The sequence below is a fragment of the Tamandua tetradactyla genome, chromosome 2 (genome assembly GCF_023851605.1).
Source record: "Tamandua tetradactyla isolate mTamTet1 chromosome 2, mTamTet1.pri, whole genome shotgun sequence".
Taxonomy (NCBI): domain Eukaryota; kingdom Metazoa; phylum Chordata; class Mammalia; order Pilosa; family Myrmecophagidae; genus Tamandua; species Tamandua tetradactyla.
Window position 1 is genome coordinate 38242628 of NC_135328.1, and position 18343 is coordinate 38260970.

Below are 18343 nucleotides of genomic sequence, written 5' to 3' on the forward strand. Positions count from 1 at the left end.
CCCAGGACTCTTTTATATTGTGTTCATCTGAGAAGATAGATAGATCATTCTTTTCTTTCTCATATTCTCTCTCTCCCATCCTGTAATGTGAATATGTCCCATCTGGTCCCCTCTTCCTCACAATCCTTCCCCTGCATACAAAGTAGATGATGTTGAACTTCTGAGGGGTGAGTGTGTGCTTTCACAGAGCTGCTAGAGCAGACCAGGGAGAGACCAGCAGGTGACATCAGCCTCCATGAGCCACTGTTTCAAATCAATATAACTTGCTTTGTTTCCATCTCTGCATTTGACTGCAGTATTTCTGCTCTCTCTGCTCCCTGGCACTCTCTCTCCCCTGCATTTCTCACCCACCCTCGCAGCCCACCCTCTCTGCCACTTCTCCAATGCTTTCCTCAAAGGCCTAAATGCCTCACACACATTACAATATGATTGCTTCAAAATAATGGGGAGCTGAATTGGGAAGTTGACTTTACTGGAAATGGTCCTTATGCTAAAACAAAACAAAACAAATATCTTACCAAAAAATCAATGGCTGTAGCAGCAGGAGAGGCTGCTGTGAGTAGTAAAAATAGTATGCAGACTTGGTCTTTACTCTTGGTTCTGTCATTAACTAGTGGTGGGATCTGTGTGCAAGCCTTGGTCTCCGCTGACATAAAATAAAGCAACTGGACTTCATTCTCTTTAAGGACCATTCAACCCATTGTATTTTGGAGTGCTAGAAGGAAAAAGCACCCTAACATTCTTGTTTTTGTTTGTCTTCTGTAATTCTGTTTCTGACATATGATGCTAGTAAGGCATTAAATCTGCAAGTCAGGAGACATTTACCCATATGTTTCTGCCATAGTGGGGACTGTACCTCCTTGGACAGCAAGAAAGGCTTAGGTGGGACCCAACAGAAGAACTTCCAACTGCATGAGATTTTAGTGGTTCTTAAGGAATGCCCTTGCCCTTCTCTATGGGTCGGTGGGGATAAGATGAACATCAAACCATTGAATGATATTCTTTATTTTCTGAAAATAGTAATCTAGATTGAATGATACCTTTTGGCCATTCCCCCATCTTAGGAGAGTATTGGTAATACTGCAGAAAGCATATTTTAGGTTTAGGGACATCAGTTATCTCATCCCCTAGCACGTGGCCTGGCACACAAAAGGTGCCCAATCAATGCCTTTTGAATGAGTGAAAGTCATTAATATCTGATCATAGTTTGTCATTGGGTGTTTGAGTAGGGAGGGCCCTCAGAGTCACCTGATCCTTCCAACTGCTTTCTACATGAAGTGCATGCATAGAGTGAGCCTGGTCCAGAGTGACATGATGAGTTAGAGACCAAGCTGGGGCCCTGGCCAGACTTCCTGACTTCCAGGCTTTTTGTACTGACCAACTCTCTTTGCACCCAACAGTGAAACTTCGCTAAAGCAGTCCTTGGTTAACCATTTCCAGGGGCCCTTCTGGGTTTTGTGCAAATTATAGGAGCATTTTGGCGAAAACCCAGCTAGTGCCTTCTCTTTATTCTCTCCTCATCCTGGGCCAACTCTCTCTGTTGGTCTCAGAAAGGAGAACATTATAATCTTTTTCCTCACTCTAGCAGTGCTCGGTCACCCATTACTCACTCTAACAGACCCTGCTGAGAACCCACAGTATATCTGGAAGCCATTTTCTCTTTGGAAGTCAATGGCGGTGAGCCAACATTTCAATAATATTTGCTTTCCTAAGGCTTGGACAAACCAAATCTATTCACTTCCTTCAGACTCAATCCCTGTTTTCTGGCATGATTTCCTTTCATCTGAGGTGAGCCAAGATTGAGCATGGTTGGTTTGTTTCTCTCTTTCTCTTTGTCCCCTTCCTTCCTTCCCTCCCTCCTACTCTCCCACCCTAACCCTCTAAAATATGTAAGTTTCTTCTTTATTTTACCAGGATAGAATCATAGCTTGAGATGATCTTAAATTTGGAAAAAAAAAACAAACTAACTAAAAAAAACACCTACGCTGATCCTCTGATTTTATAGGTGGTAGCAATGGGGTTAGAATTTGGGCATCCTGATTTGACCTAGTTCAATCTAAGTTAAACCCAATGACATCTTCTAGTTTTTCCTCCACAGACAACTTCTTTGGGCTTCATTTCAGCTTTTCTGATAGTTCTGGGGCTGGGGTCAGACTCAGGAAGGTGTATGAGACCCAGCATTACCTGCGGTTGAGATATCTTGGCCTCACTACTTCAAGGCTAGGAAAATCAGTTTCCTTGTCTGTGTAATATGAATTCAGTTTCCAGTTCTGCCAGTGATATGGTGTTGCTGTGAGGGTCTGATGTGGTAATGCATTCTCTCAGATCTGGAGTGCTAGATATATGCCCACCTTGAGCTGCTTGCTAACATGAGCCCTCTTCTTTGAGCAGGAACTTGTAGTATTTTGAACTTGTATCATCTGTTTTATAACGAGCATTTGGGGCACCCTGGCACAGAAGCAGGTATGATATTTTGAGGCACAGGGTTCTCTTTTAGGAGCAGTTCCATTTACCTAACTGTCTGCTCTTCTTACTGTGTGCTAGACCCCAACCCCAGCAGGGAAACAACCGTCTCTGGGACTGCATTTAAAGCCACCTCTGTCAGGCAGTATATCAGCTAGGAATAGACCAGGTGCTTCCTTTGGAGTTTCACAAAAATGGATCCTTTGGGTCAAAGGCCCCCTTAATCTGTAAAACACAACCTATTTCCTAGACTTGAGGCCTCAGCAGACTTCCTAAGCTTGAAGGGGATTTGGTCTGGAAAAAATAGTTTGTGTTTTGAAGATTAAGGGTCCTTTCATCCTAAAGATTCATCTTTTTTTTTCCTTTAAGCTTCTAGTGAAAACCTTATTCCTTTCCAGTTTAAAACCTGCAAACCTCCTTTCTTATGCATAGACGGATTAGATTAGACTGTACATTCTGCCTGTAAGAAGGTTGAACCTCAGAGGACACACAGTGCTCACCTTCTTCTAGGACCAGTGCTGCTCCCCAACACCACATAAGGGCCAATCAGCCCTCAAAATGCATGAAATTAATGTGGGAGCTTCTTAACACTGCAGATTCTGGGACCTCACCTTCAGAATTTCTGATGAGGTAAGTCTGGGTGGAAAACAACATTTTAAAGCAGAGACTGCTTTGGACCCACAGGCCAAACTGGTCTTAGGCAGACAACTGGCTGTGGGGCCCAGCGTCCTTGGCCTTGGAGCTGAGTATAGCTCATGGGGTGGTTAAAGGTGTAGGCTTTGGATAGATTTAGGATTACATTTCAGCTCTTGCTATGATGGGACTTTGAACAAGTATCTTGACTCCACTGACCGTCAGTTTCCTTATCTACAAAATGGGAATAAGAATAATATTACCAGGTGTGGGTTAGCGATTGCCACAAAACCGCTGACCACCCCTTTCTACTGCCACTCTCACCCCAGCATTCAGTAGCTGTAAACAAAGGGCATTTATTATTTTAGCTCGTTTATCTGTGGGTCACCTGGGGGACAGCTAATCCAGCCTGATCTCTTTGATCTAGGCTGGACTGCTCATGCCTCTGCTTTTGTCTGCCGTCTCTGCTCCTGGCTTGGCTGGGACATGGTAGCTGGACAGTTCTGCTTCCCGTGTCTTCCATGCTCCTTTTGCAGCAGCAGGCTACCCCAGCATGTATTTCTTGTGGCAATAGCAGCAGCCCAAGAGATTAAGCAGAAATTGATGAGGCCTCTTGAGGTGTAGGCTCAGAACTGTTATACCGTCTCTTCTGCCTCACTCTAATGACCAAAGGGAGTTACTAAAACAAGCTTGGACTCAAGGAAGGAGGAATACACTCTGCCTCTTTTGCAGATGAAGCTGTAAAGCTACATGACAAAGTGCCTGAATATAGGGAAGGGTGACAATTTGGGGCTATTAAAATAATATACCATACCTATCCCATGGGTCGTTGTACAGAGCAATTGAAATAATGCTTGTAAAGTGCCCGACACAGCCCCTGTCACACATTAAGTGCTCAGTAAATTAGTTTTCCCACTATCATTAGTATAATATGCACTCAAAAATGGTGGCTACTATTATTATACCCAGAGATCCTGAATCTAGCAACACAGATATGACGATAGATACTCAGAGAGGCGATGTAACTTTATCAAAAATCACACAGATGGGGCTGGTTGGCTCTTACAAGTCAGGCAGTGTAATTTTGTTTGTTTGCTTTAATTCATGATCTGAAGGGCATTAGGGAAAGGACATTCAGGTGTCTAGCTTATACTGATACCTGAAGTTCCAACAATAGCAAGGTATTTCTTAGAATTGAGCCATGGCTTCAGATGGTCTTTCCCACCTTCCTCCCCCACAAACAGTTCGTTCTCACACTTTAGTATCCATGACATTCATCTGGAGCATTTGTTGAGCTGCAGAGCTCTCTACCCTTCCTACTAGATTGTGACTCAGATGATCTGGGTAAGAGTCCAGGAGGCTGAATATCAAATAATCACCCCTAGCGATTTTGGCTAGTGAACCCCTACTATTTCTCTTGGGCTGATTGCTACGTTAATAGGGCTAGTGATGCAAGGCATAATGAAAGTTTTAGGATCTGTTGGGGCTTAGAAGGGGAAGGATACATGGCAAGGAGTGTTTGTGGCAGCAGGAACACTCCCAAACTAGAACCACATGGAACGTCAATGAACTAATGCTAGACTGAGCAAAATTTCATGCAATTTCTGTGAATGTGTTGAGAAACTGCTGTGTCAGTTAAAGTTTTCCATATTCCTAGGAACAGAGGACCAAACTCACACTGGCCTAAGATAAAAAAGCAATTGGATGGTTTGTGTGAGTAAAGCTCATTGGCAGAGCGGGGCGGACCACTTCAGGGTTCCTCTGGTCTCATCATGTTGAAACATGTCCTGCCTTTTCCAGGCTCCCCCTTAAGACTCCAACTTCCCATCCTCTTAAGTTCAGGTCTGACAGCAAAACCTGTCTCTCTCAGTCCCAGTTGCCAAGCAAAAGGCTTTTACATCTTATTTTTTCCAATCAAGTCACAGCCTGATTCCTGAGCCAACCTGTCCCTCATACTACATGGAGTGAAACTGTAAAAGAGATAGAAGGATAAACAAAAATTGAAGACTCCTAAGAAGGAGAGATGAGCACCTGGAAAGCACTATCACTTTTACTACATGTCAGTCTTCATGGTACACCTAAGAATAAAGGGATGAGTTACAACTTGGGATGCTCATGCCCTTGGGATGCTCATTATCCAATGGCAGAAACACAAATAAACACAGAATGGGAAAATGAGATAGAAACACAAATAGAGGTGTAGACAAGTTGCAGCATGATCCCAAAGATGGGGGAGATCACTCCTCCCAGAGGAAGTCAGGAAAGGGCCCGGGGAAGAGAAAACTCTGGAGATGAATTTTCAAGGGAGATTAAGAATTTGCTCTTTGTCTAAAGGTGTGAAAAGATTTCAGACATTGCAGAAAGCATCAAGATTGCTGTGAAATGTTTGGTGTTCTGTAGAGAAGAGGATAGGGGTTTTGGGGTGAATGACTCATCCTTCAAGATGAATCTAGAAAGCAGGCAGGAAGTTTGTACGAATACTAATCTAGGAATTTGGATTCTGTGCCCTGGTGATGAGGAGGTAAGGACCATCTTGAAAAGGGAAATGAAATAGCAGTGGTGTGACTAAAGGTGGATAAGGGAAATGGTACCTGATTTTGGTGCCTCTTTAGATCCTGAAACCTGAAGAAAAGGTAGGAAAAAATTGGCACCTTCTTTTATATGCTCACTTCCTTCACTGGGAAAATCTGGATGTTTCTGTGTTAGAAACATTTTTTTTGTCAGTGTACAGGAAGGATGAGAGAGTTTTAAGACTAGAAGACCAGTCGAAGATTTGATCCATGAGTTTAGATCCAGAACTTCTCCTGATCGCAGCAGAACATGATCAAGGTATTAGTGCATTATAGTTTACAAGGTATTAGTGCATTATAGTTTAGAGTGTAAGTTCTGGATCCCAACTATATGGGTTGGGATCTAGTGCTGCCCTCACACTAGCTGTGAGACTATGGGTAAATTACTAAATCTTTCTGATCTCCATTTCCTCACCCATTAAGTGGGAATCATAATCACACCTCCTACAGAGGCTTGTGATGATTAAATAAATTACAGATATTTAATTTTAGAAACTTACTGATGCTACCTCTGAACTTTGATTTCCTTATCTCTTAAATGGGATGCATGAATCACTGCCCTGAGATTAAATGGGAGCTCAATCCCTGTGCAGCAAGAAGTCTTGATAGAATGAAAGGATAGTTTAAGAGTGCCTTGAGAGGCTAGAAATGTGGGGGAACTCACACTTTCAAAACTGACCACATGTTTTGAATCTGTGGTAACCAACCCAAGTTCACTTGCTTAAGTACTCAGATGGGTCCCTAACTTCTGCTTTGGGTTGCATCGCTGTCATGGTCAAGCAGCCATCATAGCAATTCAGTTCATCATTAAAAAAAAAATCAAAGCAAGAAAAAACAGTCTATAAAGGGATGAGGTCATTGCCCCAAAACTAGCAGAGCCTAAGGAGATTCTATCCCAATGGATCCACCAGAAACCTTTCAGCTTATATCATCAGTGACCTGCAGGAAACATCAAGCCAAAAGCTTTTGATGAACAAATCATGGGGGTTCAGATAGAAACCTAATTGCTTTTTATTTATTTGCTCCACAGATTATTTAGAATAGATTAGCCACAGGGAAGAATTCAGATCCCTTGACTCACCAGAACATCCCATACATTTTGAGCATGTGTATAGTTCCAGTTCTCTTTTTTGTCATCTCTTCCTTCCCCCAAGCTCTTTGGTATGCCTTCTGGGGCACAGTGACCTTTTCATACTTATCTCTGCATCCTGCCCTGCATATTTAGCAGTTTGTACATAGTAGGTGGGTTTTCATGATTCCATGGTTTTGCTCATGTGTAATGTCATTTATTGGGTCTTTTTTTCCTCCCTCCCACCCCAGCTTAAAAATCCTTACATTAAGCATTACAGCCCAAGCCAAATCTCTCCCCCACTCCCCACACCACCATAAATCTTGTTTACCTGGTTCTGGTTGAGTTTCTTATTCCTCCTTTGCGCTAACAGTATTTAGTTCAGTTTGCTGATAAAATTCAGTCCATTCTTCTGCAATTTGGGGTTTATGGATTTATATCCATTATCAGTCCATAGGTCCCCAAAGCCATGAATACTTTCGTATTTGTCTTTGATTCCCCAGTGGCTGGCCCAGAGTTTGACATTCTACTTTAAGATTTACATCCTACCCCTTGACCCTGTGCTACTTTTTCAATCAGTTCTAGTTTTCTTTCTCTTCCATAAAGTTAATGGTCTTCTTTTCTTCTGGGACTATTCTTTGAGTTTATTAATACACTCAGGTTTTTCTAGGAAGAAAAAAATCATCCTTTGACTGTTGGCTTCCCTTTCTGGTGGAAAGGAAGGAGAGACACTGGCTGCTGCTCTTCTGATTTTTCCTTTTTAGCCAAGAACTTTATAGTGCATTGTAGCGCGAAAACCAGGATCGAGGCCGCAGCTTTTCGATCCTGGTTTTCGCGCTACAGCATTTCTCCATTTAATGTCTCATTTGTGTCTTAATCTCTTCCAATGAATCTTCAGTTTGTATCAGGGCATTGAAAAACTGCTACCACCTTCATTCTTAAACTGAATGGGCATTTTTAGTCCTTATCTGGTTGGATCACCATGCAGCATTTTGAAACTTGAGGCCCTTCTCTTCTTAAGCATCTCTACTGCCTGGCTTTGTTGACATTATTCTCTCATGATTCTCCTTTTTCCTCTTAGATTACCTCTCTGCCTACTTCATGGGAACTGCTTCCTCTTCAGGCTGCTTGAATATGAGTGCTGCTGGGTCTTTGGTCCATTATTTTGTTTCTCATTCTTTGGGTAATCTTGCCTGCACCCAGCGCTCTGACAACCACTAATTTCATATTGACTTATGAATCCAACAGTCTTATGAATCTCTACCTGGCCTCTCTTTTTTGTTTTGTTTTTTTTATTGATATATATTATATATTCACATACCGTGTAATTATCCAAAGTGTACAGATAGTGGTTCACAGTATCATCAAATGTGCATTTATTATCACAATCAACTCTTTTTTTCTTTTTTTGTGAAAAATAATAAATATATGAAAAAGCAATAAATTTCAAAGCACACACAACAATTAGTTATAGAATAGATTTCAGAGTTTGGTATGGGTTACAAGTCTGCACTTTTAGGTTTTGCTTCTGGCTGCTCAGGAGACAAAAAGAAATAGCAATATGATTCAGTAGTTGTACTCATTTGTTAAACCCTACCTTCTCTGTGTAACTCCATCATCACCTTTGATCTTTCTCTCACTCTTTAGGGGTATTTGGGCTATGCCCATCTGAACTTTTTCTTGGTGGAAGGGGCTGTTGATAATATGGATAGGAAAATGGAACCAGTTGATGTTATGGAGAGGCTGGTCACTCTACATTTCAGGACTTATCAGGTCCAAGAACCCATCTGGAGGTTGTAGGTTTCTGGAAAGTTACCCTAGTGCATAGAACCTTTGTAGAATCTTATATAATGCCCTAGATGTTCTTTAGGATTGGCAAAAATGGTTTTGGTTGGGATTTGGCAAGCTATGATAGGTAGCAATGTCTAACTGAAGTTTGTGTAAGAGTGACCTCCAGAATAGCCTCTCAAATCTCTTTAGACTCTCTCAGTCACTGATACCTTATTTGTTATACTTCTTTTCCCTCTTTTTGTCGGGATAGCATTGCTGATCCCACAGTGCTGCGACCAGGCTCATCCCTGGGAGTCACATCCCATGTTACCAGAGAGATTTTTACCCCTGATGTCATGTCTTACATAGGGAAGAAGGTAATGATTTTACTTGCAGAATTGGGCTTAGAGAGAGAGAGAGAGAGAGAGAGGTCACATCTGAGCAACAAAAGAGGTCCTCTGGAAGTAACTCTTAGGCATACCTATAGGTAGGCTAAGCTTCTCTGCTACATACATAAGCTTCACGAGAGCAAACCTCAAGATCAAGGGCTTGGTCTTTTGATTTAGGTATCCCTAATATTTGATAGAGTATCAGGGGTTTCCCTGATGGTAAAATTTAATAGCTCTGTATTTTTTCTCCCATCCATCAAGGGACTTTGTCAATACTTTTGATTATCTGATTGATATACTCTGGGATTTTTCCAGGCATTACATTCAGCTATACAGGATTAAAGGCCCTCATTCTTATTCTAGCCTCCTTGAGTTTGGATTGCTTAAATGATCTATCCAGATAGGGTGAGTTAGATTAAGTGCTACAGAAAATTTGGGTTCTGCACAAAAAAAAAATCAAGAGTAGATGAAGTTCTAAAATACAGATAATGTCTTCCTTACCCCTGTAATCCAAATTACCTTAATCCTGACCTGATTGACTTCATTTTCATCTCTAAATACCAGGTTGTACATACATAAACAGCCTCTCAAAATGCAGATCTCTTTTGATTTTTGAACTCAAGGATTCTATAGCCTGCTAGAACTCCTAACTTGAATATCTCACAGGCATCTCAAGCTCAATAGGTAAAGAGGGAACTTCTTATCATCGACCCCAAGTCCGTCCAACTTCTTTACTGTTTATCATGAAGGGCACGTCATCAGCTTGGTTACAGAACCAGACATAGGAGTCATCATAGTCCCCTTCCTTTTCCCACCCACTCACCAAGTCAACAAATGTTGCAAAATTTGCCTCCAAGTACTTTTTGCTTTCTGTCTGTCAGATCATCATTGTTCAGATCTCGTCTAGTCTGGACTATCATGATAGCTTCCTCACCTTTACCCTTGTCCTTCCTTAAGTACTTCTACTACCTCCAGTAATTGAAGCAATCCATCTAAAATGAAAATCAAAAGCTCTAAATGGCTTTCTGTGACACTGCAGTGTTAGTTCTAGCTCATAATTTGTTCAGTTTCTACAATCAGTAAGTAATGATTTAGTAGCTACTGTATACCTGTATTGTATTAATGGTTCCAGATCTAGAGCATATAGAGAAGGGAGGGGAAGAATCTCTGTTTTCAGTTAACTCCCTGTCATTTGTAAATATGTAATTATAAAACAAGAGACTCAATTTAACTCTTTTGTTTATCTCTTACCATTTTCTGCTTCAAAATTCCCACGGCAGAAACTTTGAGATGTTGGTAGATCCTGTACCCATACTGTACTCCGTCATGCCTTTCCACATACTGCTCTTCTGGCTTTAAATGCAGTGCCATTTTTCACTTATCTGCACTTCACAAAAGCCACTGTCTCCTGTAAAAGATGACGTGCCTCAGCATTACCTCCAGGTGGCATTCTTAGAGACCTTAGCTTGGGGCTACAGGTTCCTCAGCACCCTGGACAAATTTTCAGGTTTGCTCCATTGCATTATATTGAGCTTGTCTGTTTCTATGTCCATTTCATAACCTAGGACTAGGAAGACCAAGAAGATTAGTAAGAACTTAATAATATTTGTTGAATTTTACCAAGCTGCTCCAGGATAGGTACTCCAAAATGTTATTTACACTTCCCAAATAATTTGGGAGAAAAGCTTAAAAGGAAGTTTCTTTGAAACTAGACCTCCACATTTGTGTGAATGAATCCATACTCATTCAAATCTGGCTCCAAATGGAATATTTCTGATGAAAAAGATGATATATGTGATTTCTGTTTATATTGTTAATTAAAAAAAATAGTACTTAGAATCTCAAAATGTTACAAACAATATACCCTGTATTTTAGTTTTCTTTCAAGATCCCATAGCTTTCCCTAAGTTCAATTATTTCCGGAATTGTCACACCTCAAATTGACTTATCAGTTGTTCACTTTGTTAATATCTATACAATTGATTTGTGTTTGTCTGTGACTATAAAAACAAGAAAACTGCGACTAGGATGTTGAGGTTTCTTAGCTTAATGCATTAAAGCACTGACTCATAGAACACAGAATTGGCTTAGGGTGAAAGTGAATTCTGCCAATTTCAATGTGTGACAGTGGACAAATAACCACATTTTTAAAAGTCTCGGTTTTGTTATCTGCAAAATAAAAATAATGTTATCTATTTTTTAAGATTGTTAGGCTGATTTAATGTCTTAGAGCATGAGAAAGAATCTGGTATAGCATCTAGTATATAGTAGGTGCTCAATAATCTTTCACCTACCTCTACTAATGCATTTTTTATATATTGTGAAACATGGATACAGCTATTGTACCATTGGAAATAGAGATAGGCATTATAAGAAGAAGGTGCTGAGGAATGAATGTTATAGATTGTTTACTTGGTGCAATTGGGAAATTTAAAAAAAAGGTCATTTGAACATAAGATGTGAAGGAGTAGAAGTTGGAAAAGGGGAGCATAAAAAGGATGCAGCTCAAAAATTATCATAGCTCAAAAAATATTGTTGAATGCAGTTTGAAAGAGTAAGGCAATCAATAGGGAATGATTGGACACATTTAATTAGGAAAGTGACATTGTTATATCCGGATATAGAAGGCTCACTCCAGCAGCTGGAGTGGTGCTTAGGTTGGAGGTGGCAGAGATACATGAAGCAGGAAGACCAATAAAAAGATGATTGTGATAGTCCAAATAAGAGATAGGCATGCTTCCAATGGCAGACAGCAAGAGAAGACAGGGCTTAGAGGAGTCTTTTTCCAATATAAAGTGTATAAGTGGGAGAGAGGAGAAGTATGGGATCAGACTGAGGTTCAGAGAAGATAGGAGAAAGATAAGGTTTGCAAAGGAAGTGGATGAGTCTGAAAATAAAGGAACTTGATAGATGTGGAAACTTGGGGGTGTGGGAAAATTGATGATGTTGAATTGGATAGATGATGAAGTAACACTACTCCTGGAAAGTCATTGTCTCTCTTATCTTTTTCTCCTGAGTATGTTCCTTAGAGGTAAATAATTTGCAATGGCAACAATTAGAGAATGCGCTCTGTGTGGGATGAACCCAATTCCCTTCATATCACTCCAGGTTTATATATAACATCGTTCAGCCAAGGACCCCCCCATACTGTCCATGTGCCAGCAGTTCCATGTCAACCAGGGCACTACACAGCGGCAGCCAGTGACTCACTGAAGGTCCCCGAAGGGGGTCAGGGGCAGCTCTTAGAATAGAACCAGTCTCGCTTTCACAGGCTTTAAACCCCAGTGGCAGGAAATTCCATTTATGAATCTTTTAGGAAAATAACATTTCTGAAATATGATGGCAGATATCCAAGGCTGTCTCTAGGACATCAGGATTTGGAGATGTGGTCCTTGAACTTGGGATTTTTTTGTAATGTATTTATTATTTGTTCATTTATTGATTTTAGAGGAAGGAGGCAACTAGACAGTGTCTCAATGGAAAAATTGTATGGGAGCATGAGTCAGGTTCCCCATTCTCAGGCCATGCCATATAACAGAAAGAGGTCGCCTAGCCCAGTGCTGTTCACTAGAAATAGAATATGAGCCCCATGTGTAATTTTTAAAGTTTCTAGCAGCCACATTGAAATAATCAAAAAGAAACAGTGGAATTAATTTTAATGTATGTGATTTAACCCAATGCGTATGAAATGGTAACATTCCAACATGTTAACAGTATAAAATATTAATGAGATGTACATCTTATTATTGAAATCCACTGCATATGTAATTTACACTGGCATATCTCAATTTTGACTTGCCATATTTCAAGAACTTGATAGCCATATATGGCCAGTGGCTCCTGAATTGAAAATCACAGGCTCCATCTCAGCCGTTTGCTAGCTTTGTGGTGTTGGGCCAGTTACTTAATGTATCTGAACCTCAAGCCCCCCACCCCATCCCACCCCATGTATAAAATAGGGACCATGACCCTTCCCTCTCAGGGTATTATCATACGTTTATACGTGTGAAGCAATCAATGCAGTTCTTGGCACATAGTAAAAGCTCAGTTAATGCGTGGTTCTCGCCTCAAACTGACGTTCACAGGAAAGCTCCCTGAAGAGGTTTGAAATGCAAACCTGACTTCTGACTGCATCCAAACTGAAATCAGCTCTGCCCTTTCCTTTCCTTTCTTTCCACTGACATCTCTTTTCCTCCCCAAGCATCTCCCCCACTCACTCCTTACTTCCTTTGAGTCTCTGATCAAAAGTCACTTAGCGGTGAACCTTTTCCCAACCACCCTGAACAAAAAGTAATACCCAAATTCTCAATCCCCCTTTACCTGTCTTAATTTTCTTTAAGGTGCTCTTTATCTCCATAAATACAGTGATTGCTAGAAAGTGAGCTCCCTGAGGGTCCTGTGCTCTGTTCGCTGTTGAATTCCCAGCTTCCAGGGCAATGCCTGTCACACAGTGGCTGCTCAGTTATGGATGAAAACAGGAATTCACTGAACATCTACAATGCTTTGCTCTTATTGTATAGCATGGAAATGAAATGAATGGTTTTGCTTCATGAAAGAGTGAGAGAGAGAGAGAAAGAGAGACAGGTAATCAATGCTTCACCAGCCCTTGTTCCCAGAGAACCCCTCTGCCAACCTATGTACTAGTCTCGCTGCACACCCAATCCCTCCTCAAACAACTTCCTCCCTCTCTCATTCCCAAGCTTTTTTTTTTTTATGCCACCTGATCTGCCTGGAATTCCATTTCCCCCACTTCTCTCTAGTAGAACCTCCATGCTGTTCAGCATCCTCCTCAAGTATTATCTCTTCTCTGAGGCCCTTCCAGATCTCTTGGTTGAAAGCAGTCACCCCTAACTGTAGTCGTCCATTGGGGCTAATTCATTCATTAAAGGTCCCATGACAGCGTATTTTATATTAGGACCACACATGCATGGGTGAAACTTTCCCATTATATTTTGAATCTCTGTTGGGCAGGACCTAATATCAGCTGTGTTGAGACGGGGGGTGATGTAGTAGGAATCACACAGACTTTGAAGTGAGATATACACAGGTTAGAATGTCAAATCTCATGCTTAAGTGTTGTGATCTTCTGAAAATTTTTTATGTTTCCGAGTCTCAAGGTCCTTATATGTTGAGTAGGATATCTCTGCCCATCTTGTGGAATATATCTTTGTTTTATCTACTGTGCACTCAATGCTTTGCCTGCTACCAAGGGAATGGACATTTTTGGAGATACATGCACAGTACAGGCACCCTAAATGTCAGTTGTATAGCCCTTACATGATCCTGAACCTCTAAAACAGTGGTTGCTAGAATGGGCTTTCTTTACAGTATGAGAGTCACAGTATCTGTTATCATAGCTCACATGACAATATTTAGGTAACATAAATGCTAGACCTCGTTCTAAACCAAGAACATATCCATTTCTATTAAAATGCACTTCATAGAAACTTCTGGTTTCACTTTTAGTACTCTGGATTATTGTGATTTTCTAAGTCAACAGAGATATATGCAGACTTCTCCCATGAAGTGCTCATCCCTATTTGTGGAAATGTAGATTGTATCACAGGCCCCAACAAAAAAACAGGCTCAAATACAGTCACATGCCCTCTGCTGCCCTGAAGGGACAGTGCTGCAAAAAAGACCACATAACAGGGTGGAATCACATAAGAAGGAATCTTGTACCATCTGTCCCTCACTTGCTGTGTCCTGGCACAAGTCCTTCTACCCCTGGGCCTCAAGGTCACACCCAGTAAAGCAGGAGTTGGGTTGGAGCAAGGTTTTTCAACCTTTGCACCACTGACATTTTGGGTGCAATATTCTTTGTTGTGGGTGCTGGCCTGTGAATTGAAGGATGTTTAGCAGCCTCCCTGGTCTTTACCCATGAGATGCCGCTAGCATCCCATATGTTGTGACAATCAAAGATGTATCCAGATATTGCCAAATGTCCCTTGAGGGGTGAATTCGCCCCTACCTGAGGAGCATCAGCTTAGATCTTTCAAAGTCTATCTATTTATAGGACTATAGGCTGAGATTTTACTCTCTTACACACACATAAATGCACACATGCCTATACACATACAGCTGCTCCATCCAGGTAGAGCAGTTTGGCTCCACTTAAGAAGACTGCAATGTTCTGAATTCTGCTTTCATGCAAACAGTCTACCAGCCAAGCATTTTCTCACAGGCTCCCATCTTGCACCCACTCGGAACAGAAACATTTACAAGGGAAGTCTGGGTGACACGCCATGATTTGAATGTGTTGTATCCCCCCACTGGGATCTCTGAATGTTCGCCTCCTCCCTCTGCTTGCTGTTCAGGTGGGCTCTGGCAGACAATTTTGGCAGCTGTAGCTGTTGTACTTCTGCACTCAACATGTATAGCTTTGTTTTAGGCTCCGCACAAAACTTCAGGCCACAGCTTCTGCCAGACCAATCTCTGCCCACGTGCCTCCCCTTTGCCCCTGACAGCTGGGGCTTGCAGTGCTAAGCGGATTTTTCTTGCCACTCACAATAAAATGGTGCAACTGGACAACAGAGAGAAATATCCAATCGGGCAGGAAATTCACATCCGCCTTTTTTCGATTTTCCCTTTCTCAGTTTCACTTTCCTCCCATTTCCAGCTGGAAGAGTAGACAAATAAGATATTATATCTCCTCATGTTTATACGTAGTTCTAGAGTCAACCAAGTGTTTTTACAACCATTGTGTTCTCACCTCATTTTTTAAACTGCTGTCATAAAAATCTGAGGTCTAGAGAGGGAACCTGACTGTTCAAAGCTTCACAACTTCCCAATCTGGGGAACTAAACAGGAACATAAACAATTGTCATCAAATACATTAATTACTAACATACCCTTCTATAAAATGAGCAACTAGAGTCGAGAGGAACCACACACACGTTGCTAGAGGTACACTACAAGCAAACGACCTTGGGGGAAATGACCTTAATTGGCTTTGGAGAGATGAGCAGTGCCTGGAGGGGGAGGGGAGCACTGCGAGGTGAGCACTGCAGTGGTCGAGTCTGCAACATCATCAGCATTCGCTGTCATTTTCATCACCATCATTGTTGATGCCATTTACAGAGCACATGCTATAACCCAGGCACTGGTCGAGCATTTTTCATAAATTACGCCAATTAATTGTCACAGTAGTCCTGGATATAGATGTTGCTATTTTCCATCTCAGGAAATTGAGACTCAGAAGTACAGTTTTTGCCCCAAATAATATTGTTATAACTGATGGAACCTGGATTCAAAGCTGCCTTTTGATAAGGAGTAAGATAAGCTTTTTTTTTTTTTTTCAGAATGAGTGGGTTGAAGCTGGGGCACAGACAGTGTGATGTTAAGTTAGTATATAGAATGATGATGAGGCCATAGAAACAAAACCTATACATTTCCAAAGGCTAGGTGTGGCCTTGTGATTTATCTTTTTTTTCCCTACAAGGAGCCTGCACCGAAGCTGGGTCTCAGTCTCGAGCATTCTCTTAATACAGCTCCACTGTGCAATGTTGTCATCCTCCCAAAAAGAGACAGGCAAAGGTCCCATGTAGCCCCCTGGACTTTAATTTCCCTTCTGAACATCAGGGAACTTTGAGGTTCAATGGCATCTGGGGTTAATTATCTGGTCTTGCTTCCTTGGGGTGAACCAGACATTCTACTGAACAATATAGAAGAGGATTTTATGAGCTCCACGAACTCTTCATCTGTAAGGTATTTAACCCAGATAGTTATGAAAATAATCTATCATCAGGATGTGGAATCATCTGATAATGCAAAAACAAAGGGCATGCTCGGTGGACGCATACCTGCGTGAGAGGGGAAAAGAAAGGGATTCTTGTTTACTGAGTCCTGTTCTGAGAAGCAGGTTATTAGTCATGACGTAAGTACAATAGACACCTGAGTTCTGCCTCTGTGATCCTGATTGACTGCATTCATTTATTCATTTTCATTCATTCAACACATGTGCCTTGCATACTTACATTGTGCCGAGGCCTGAGATGGAGGGGTTTGGATCCATCCTCTACTTTACAGACAAGGAAACTGAAACCCTAGGAGGATAAACAATTCGCATAAGTTCCACAACATTTAGGCAGCAAAGCAGGACCATGAGCGTAGATTTCCAGGGCTTCTATGCTCTTAACCAGGAACTGTACTGCTTTTTATAAACTTTAAAACACTCTGCTCATGTAAGGTATTATTAAGAGGGTATGTTAATTGAATTTTTCTTTTTCTTTGTCTTCCTCTCTTTTCCCTTTCCTTTTTTGTCCCCCACCATTTTTTTTTAATATCCCCTCTCTCCTTCATTTCTCTCCTCCTCTCTTCTCCCCTTCCTTATTCTTTTCTCCACAGGACTCCTCAGAATGGAGCAAGAATGAGAGGAGAAAGGCCGGCAGAAAAGCATGAACTGGAGGTTTGTTGAGCTCCTCTACTTCCTGTTTGTATGGGGCCATATCTCTGTACAGCCCTCCCACCAGGAACCAGCTGGGACAGACCAACATGTCTCCAAGGAATTTGATTGGCTTATTTCAGACAGGGGGCCTTTCCATCACTCCAGGAGCTACCTATCCTTTGTGGAAAGACACCGTCAGGGATTTACAACCAGATATAAAATATACAGGTAAGATCTGGGCTCAGCCAGCTTTGCTTTTCGTGCATTATGTGCTTTAGAGGTGAGGCATTGGCCTAGGCCTTGCTGTACGGGGGTGGGGGGGTCCCTGGGTCGAGGAATGACGCTCCTTATTTTTCACTTTTTCAATGATTTTTGATTTGCAAAAGAGAGTAAGAACAGCAAAGTGAAGATTGAATAACTAATATTTATCGAGTATATACTGCATACTGGGCATTAGGCATAATACTTTGTATTCTATTTCATTTAAATCTTATATTAACCATCAAATATAGGTTCCATTTGTTTTCTTCCCTTTACAGATGGGGTGGCTGAGCCTCAGCTAGGTTAAACAACTTGTCTAAAGTCACACATTCAGTAAGTGGTAAGGCTGAGATTCAAATCCTGATTTATCTGTATCCGTAGTCATGGCATTTCTATTCAACCACATCAGATGCAAGTGGTGCTTAGCAAATGCTGTTAATGTACCCAATATCTTACCTGGACCTATTCCTATACCTGGAAAAAAGTAGGGACACTCAATGAATAAAGTTTTTTTAAAGCAGCTATGAACTGATTCTTGACCTGTTGAAATAATTTAGGCTCAGACCAACACCCCTTTCTTCACTGAAATCTTAGATTGCTCCGTACCACTTAATCACTTTCTCTTTAATACACTCAATAGCTTTTTTTTGTTTGTTTTTTGCATGGGCAGGCTCTGGGAAAAGAATCTGGGTCTCGAGCTCGGCAGGTGAGACTTCTTGCCACTGAGCCACCACTGCACTGTCCTATATGCAATAGCTCTTTACCCTCATATCTTTTCAACTTTAATCCTTTTGGTATTTGA

General features: G+C 41.4%; 1 protein-coding gene across 1 annotated transcript in view; it reads left to right on the forward strand.

The window, feature by feature from the left end:
- BRINP1 (BMP/retinoic acid inducible neural specific 1) overlaps window positions 1–18343 on the forward strand; it is a 183780-nt gene that overhangs the window by 31318 nt on the left and 134119 nt on the right. Inside the window, exon 2 of the mRNA XM_077133027.1 lies at window positions 17241–17508. Coding sequence (XP_076989142.1) covers window positions 17291–17508 — 218 coding nt within the window. The 5' untranslated portion in view covers window positions 17241–17290. The remainder of the gene's footprint in view (window positions 1–17240; window positions 17509–18343) is intronic.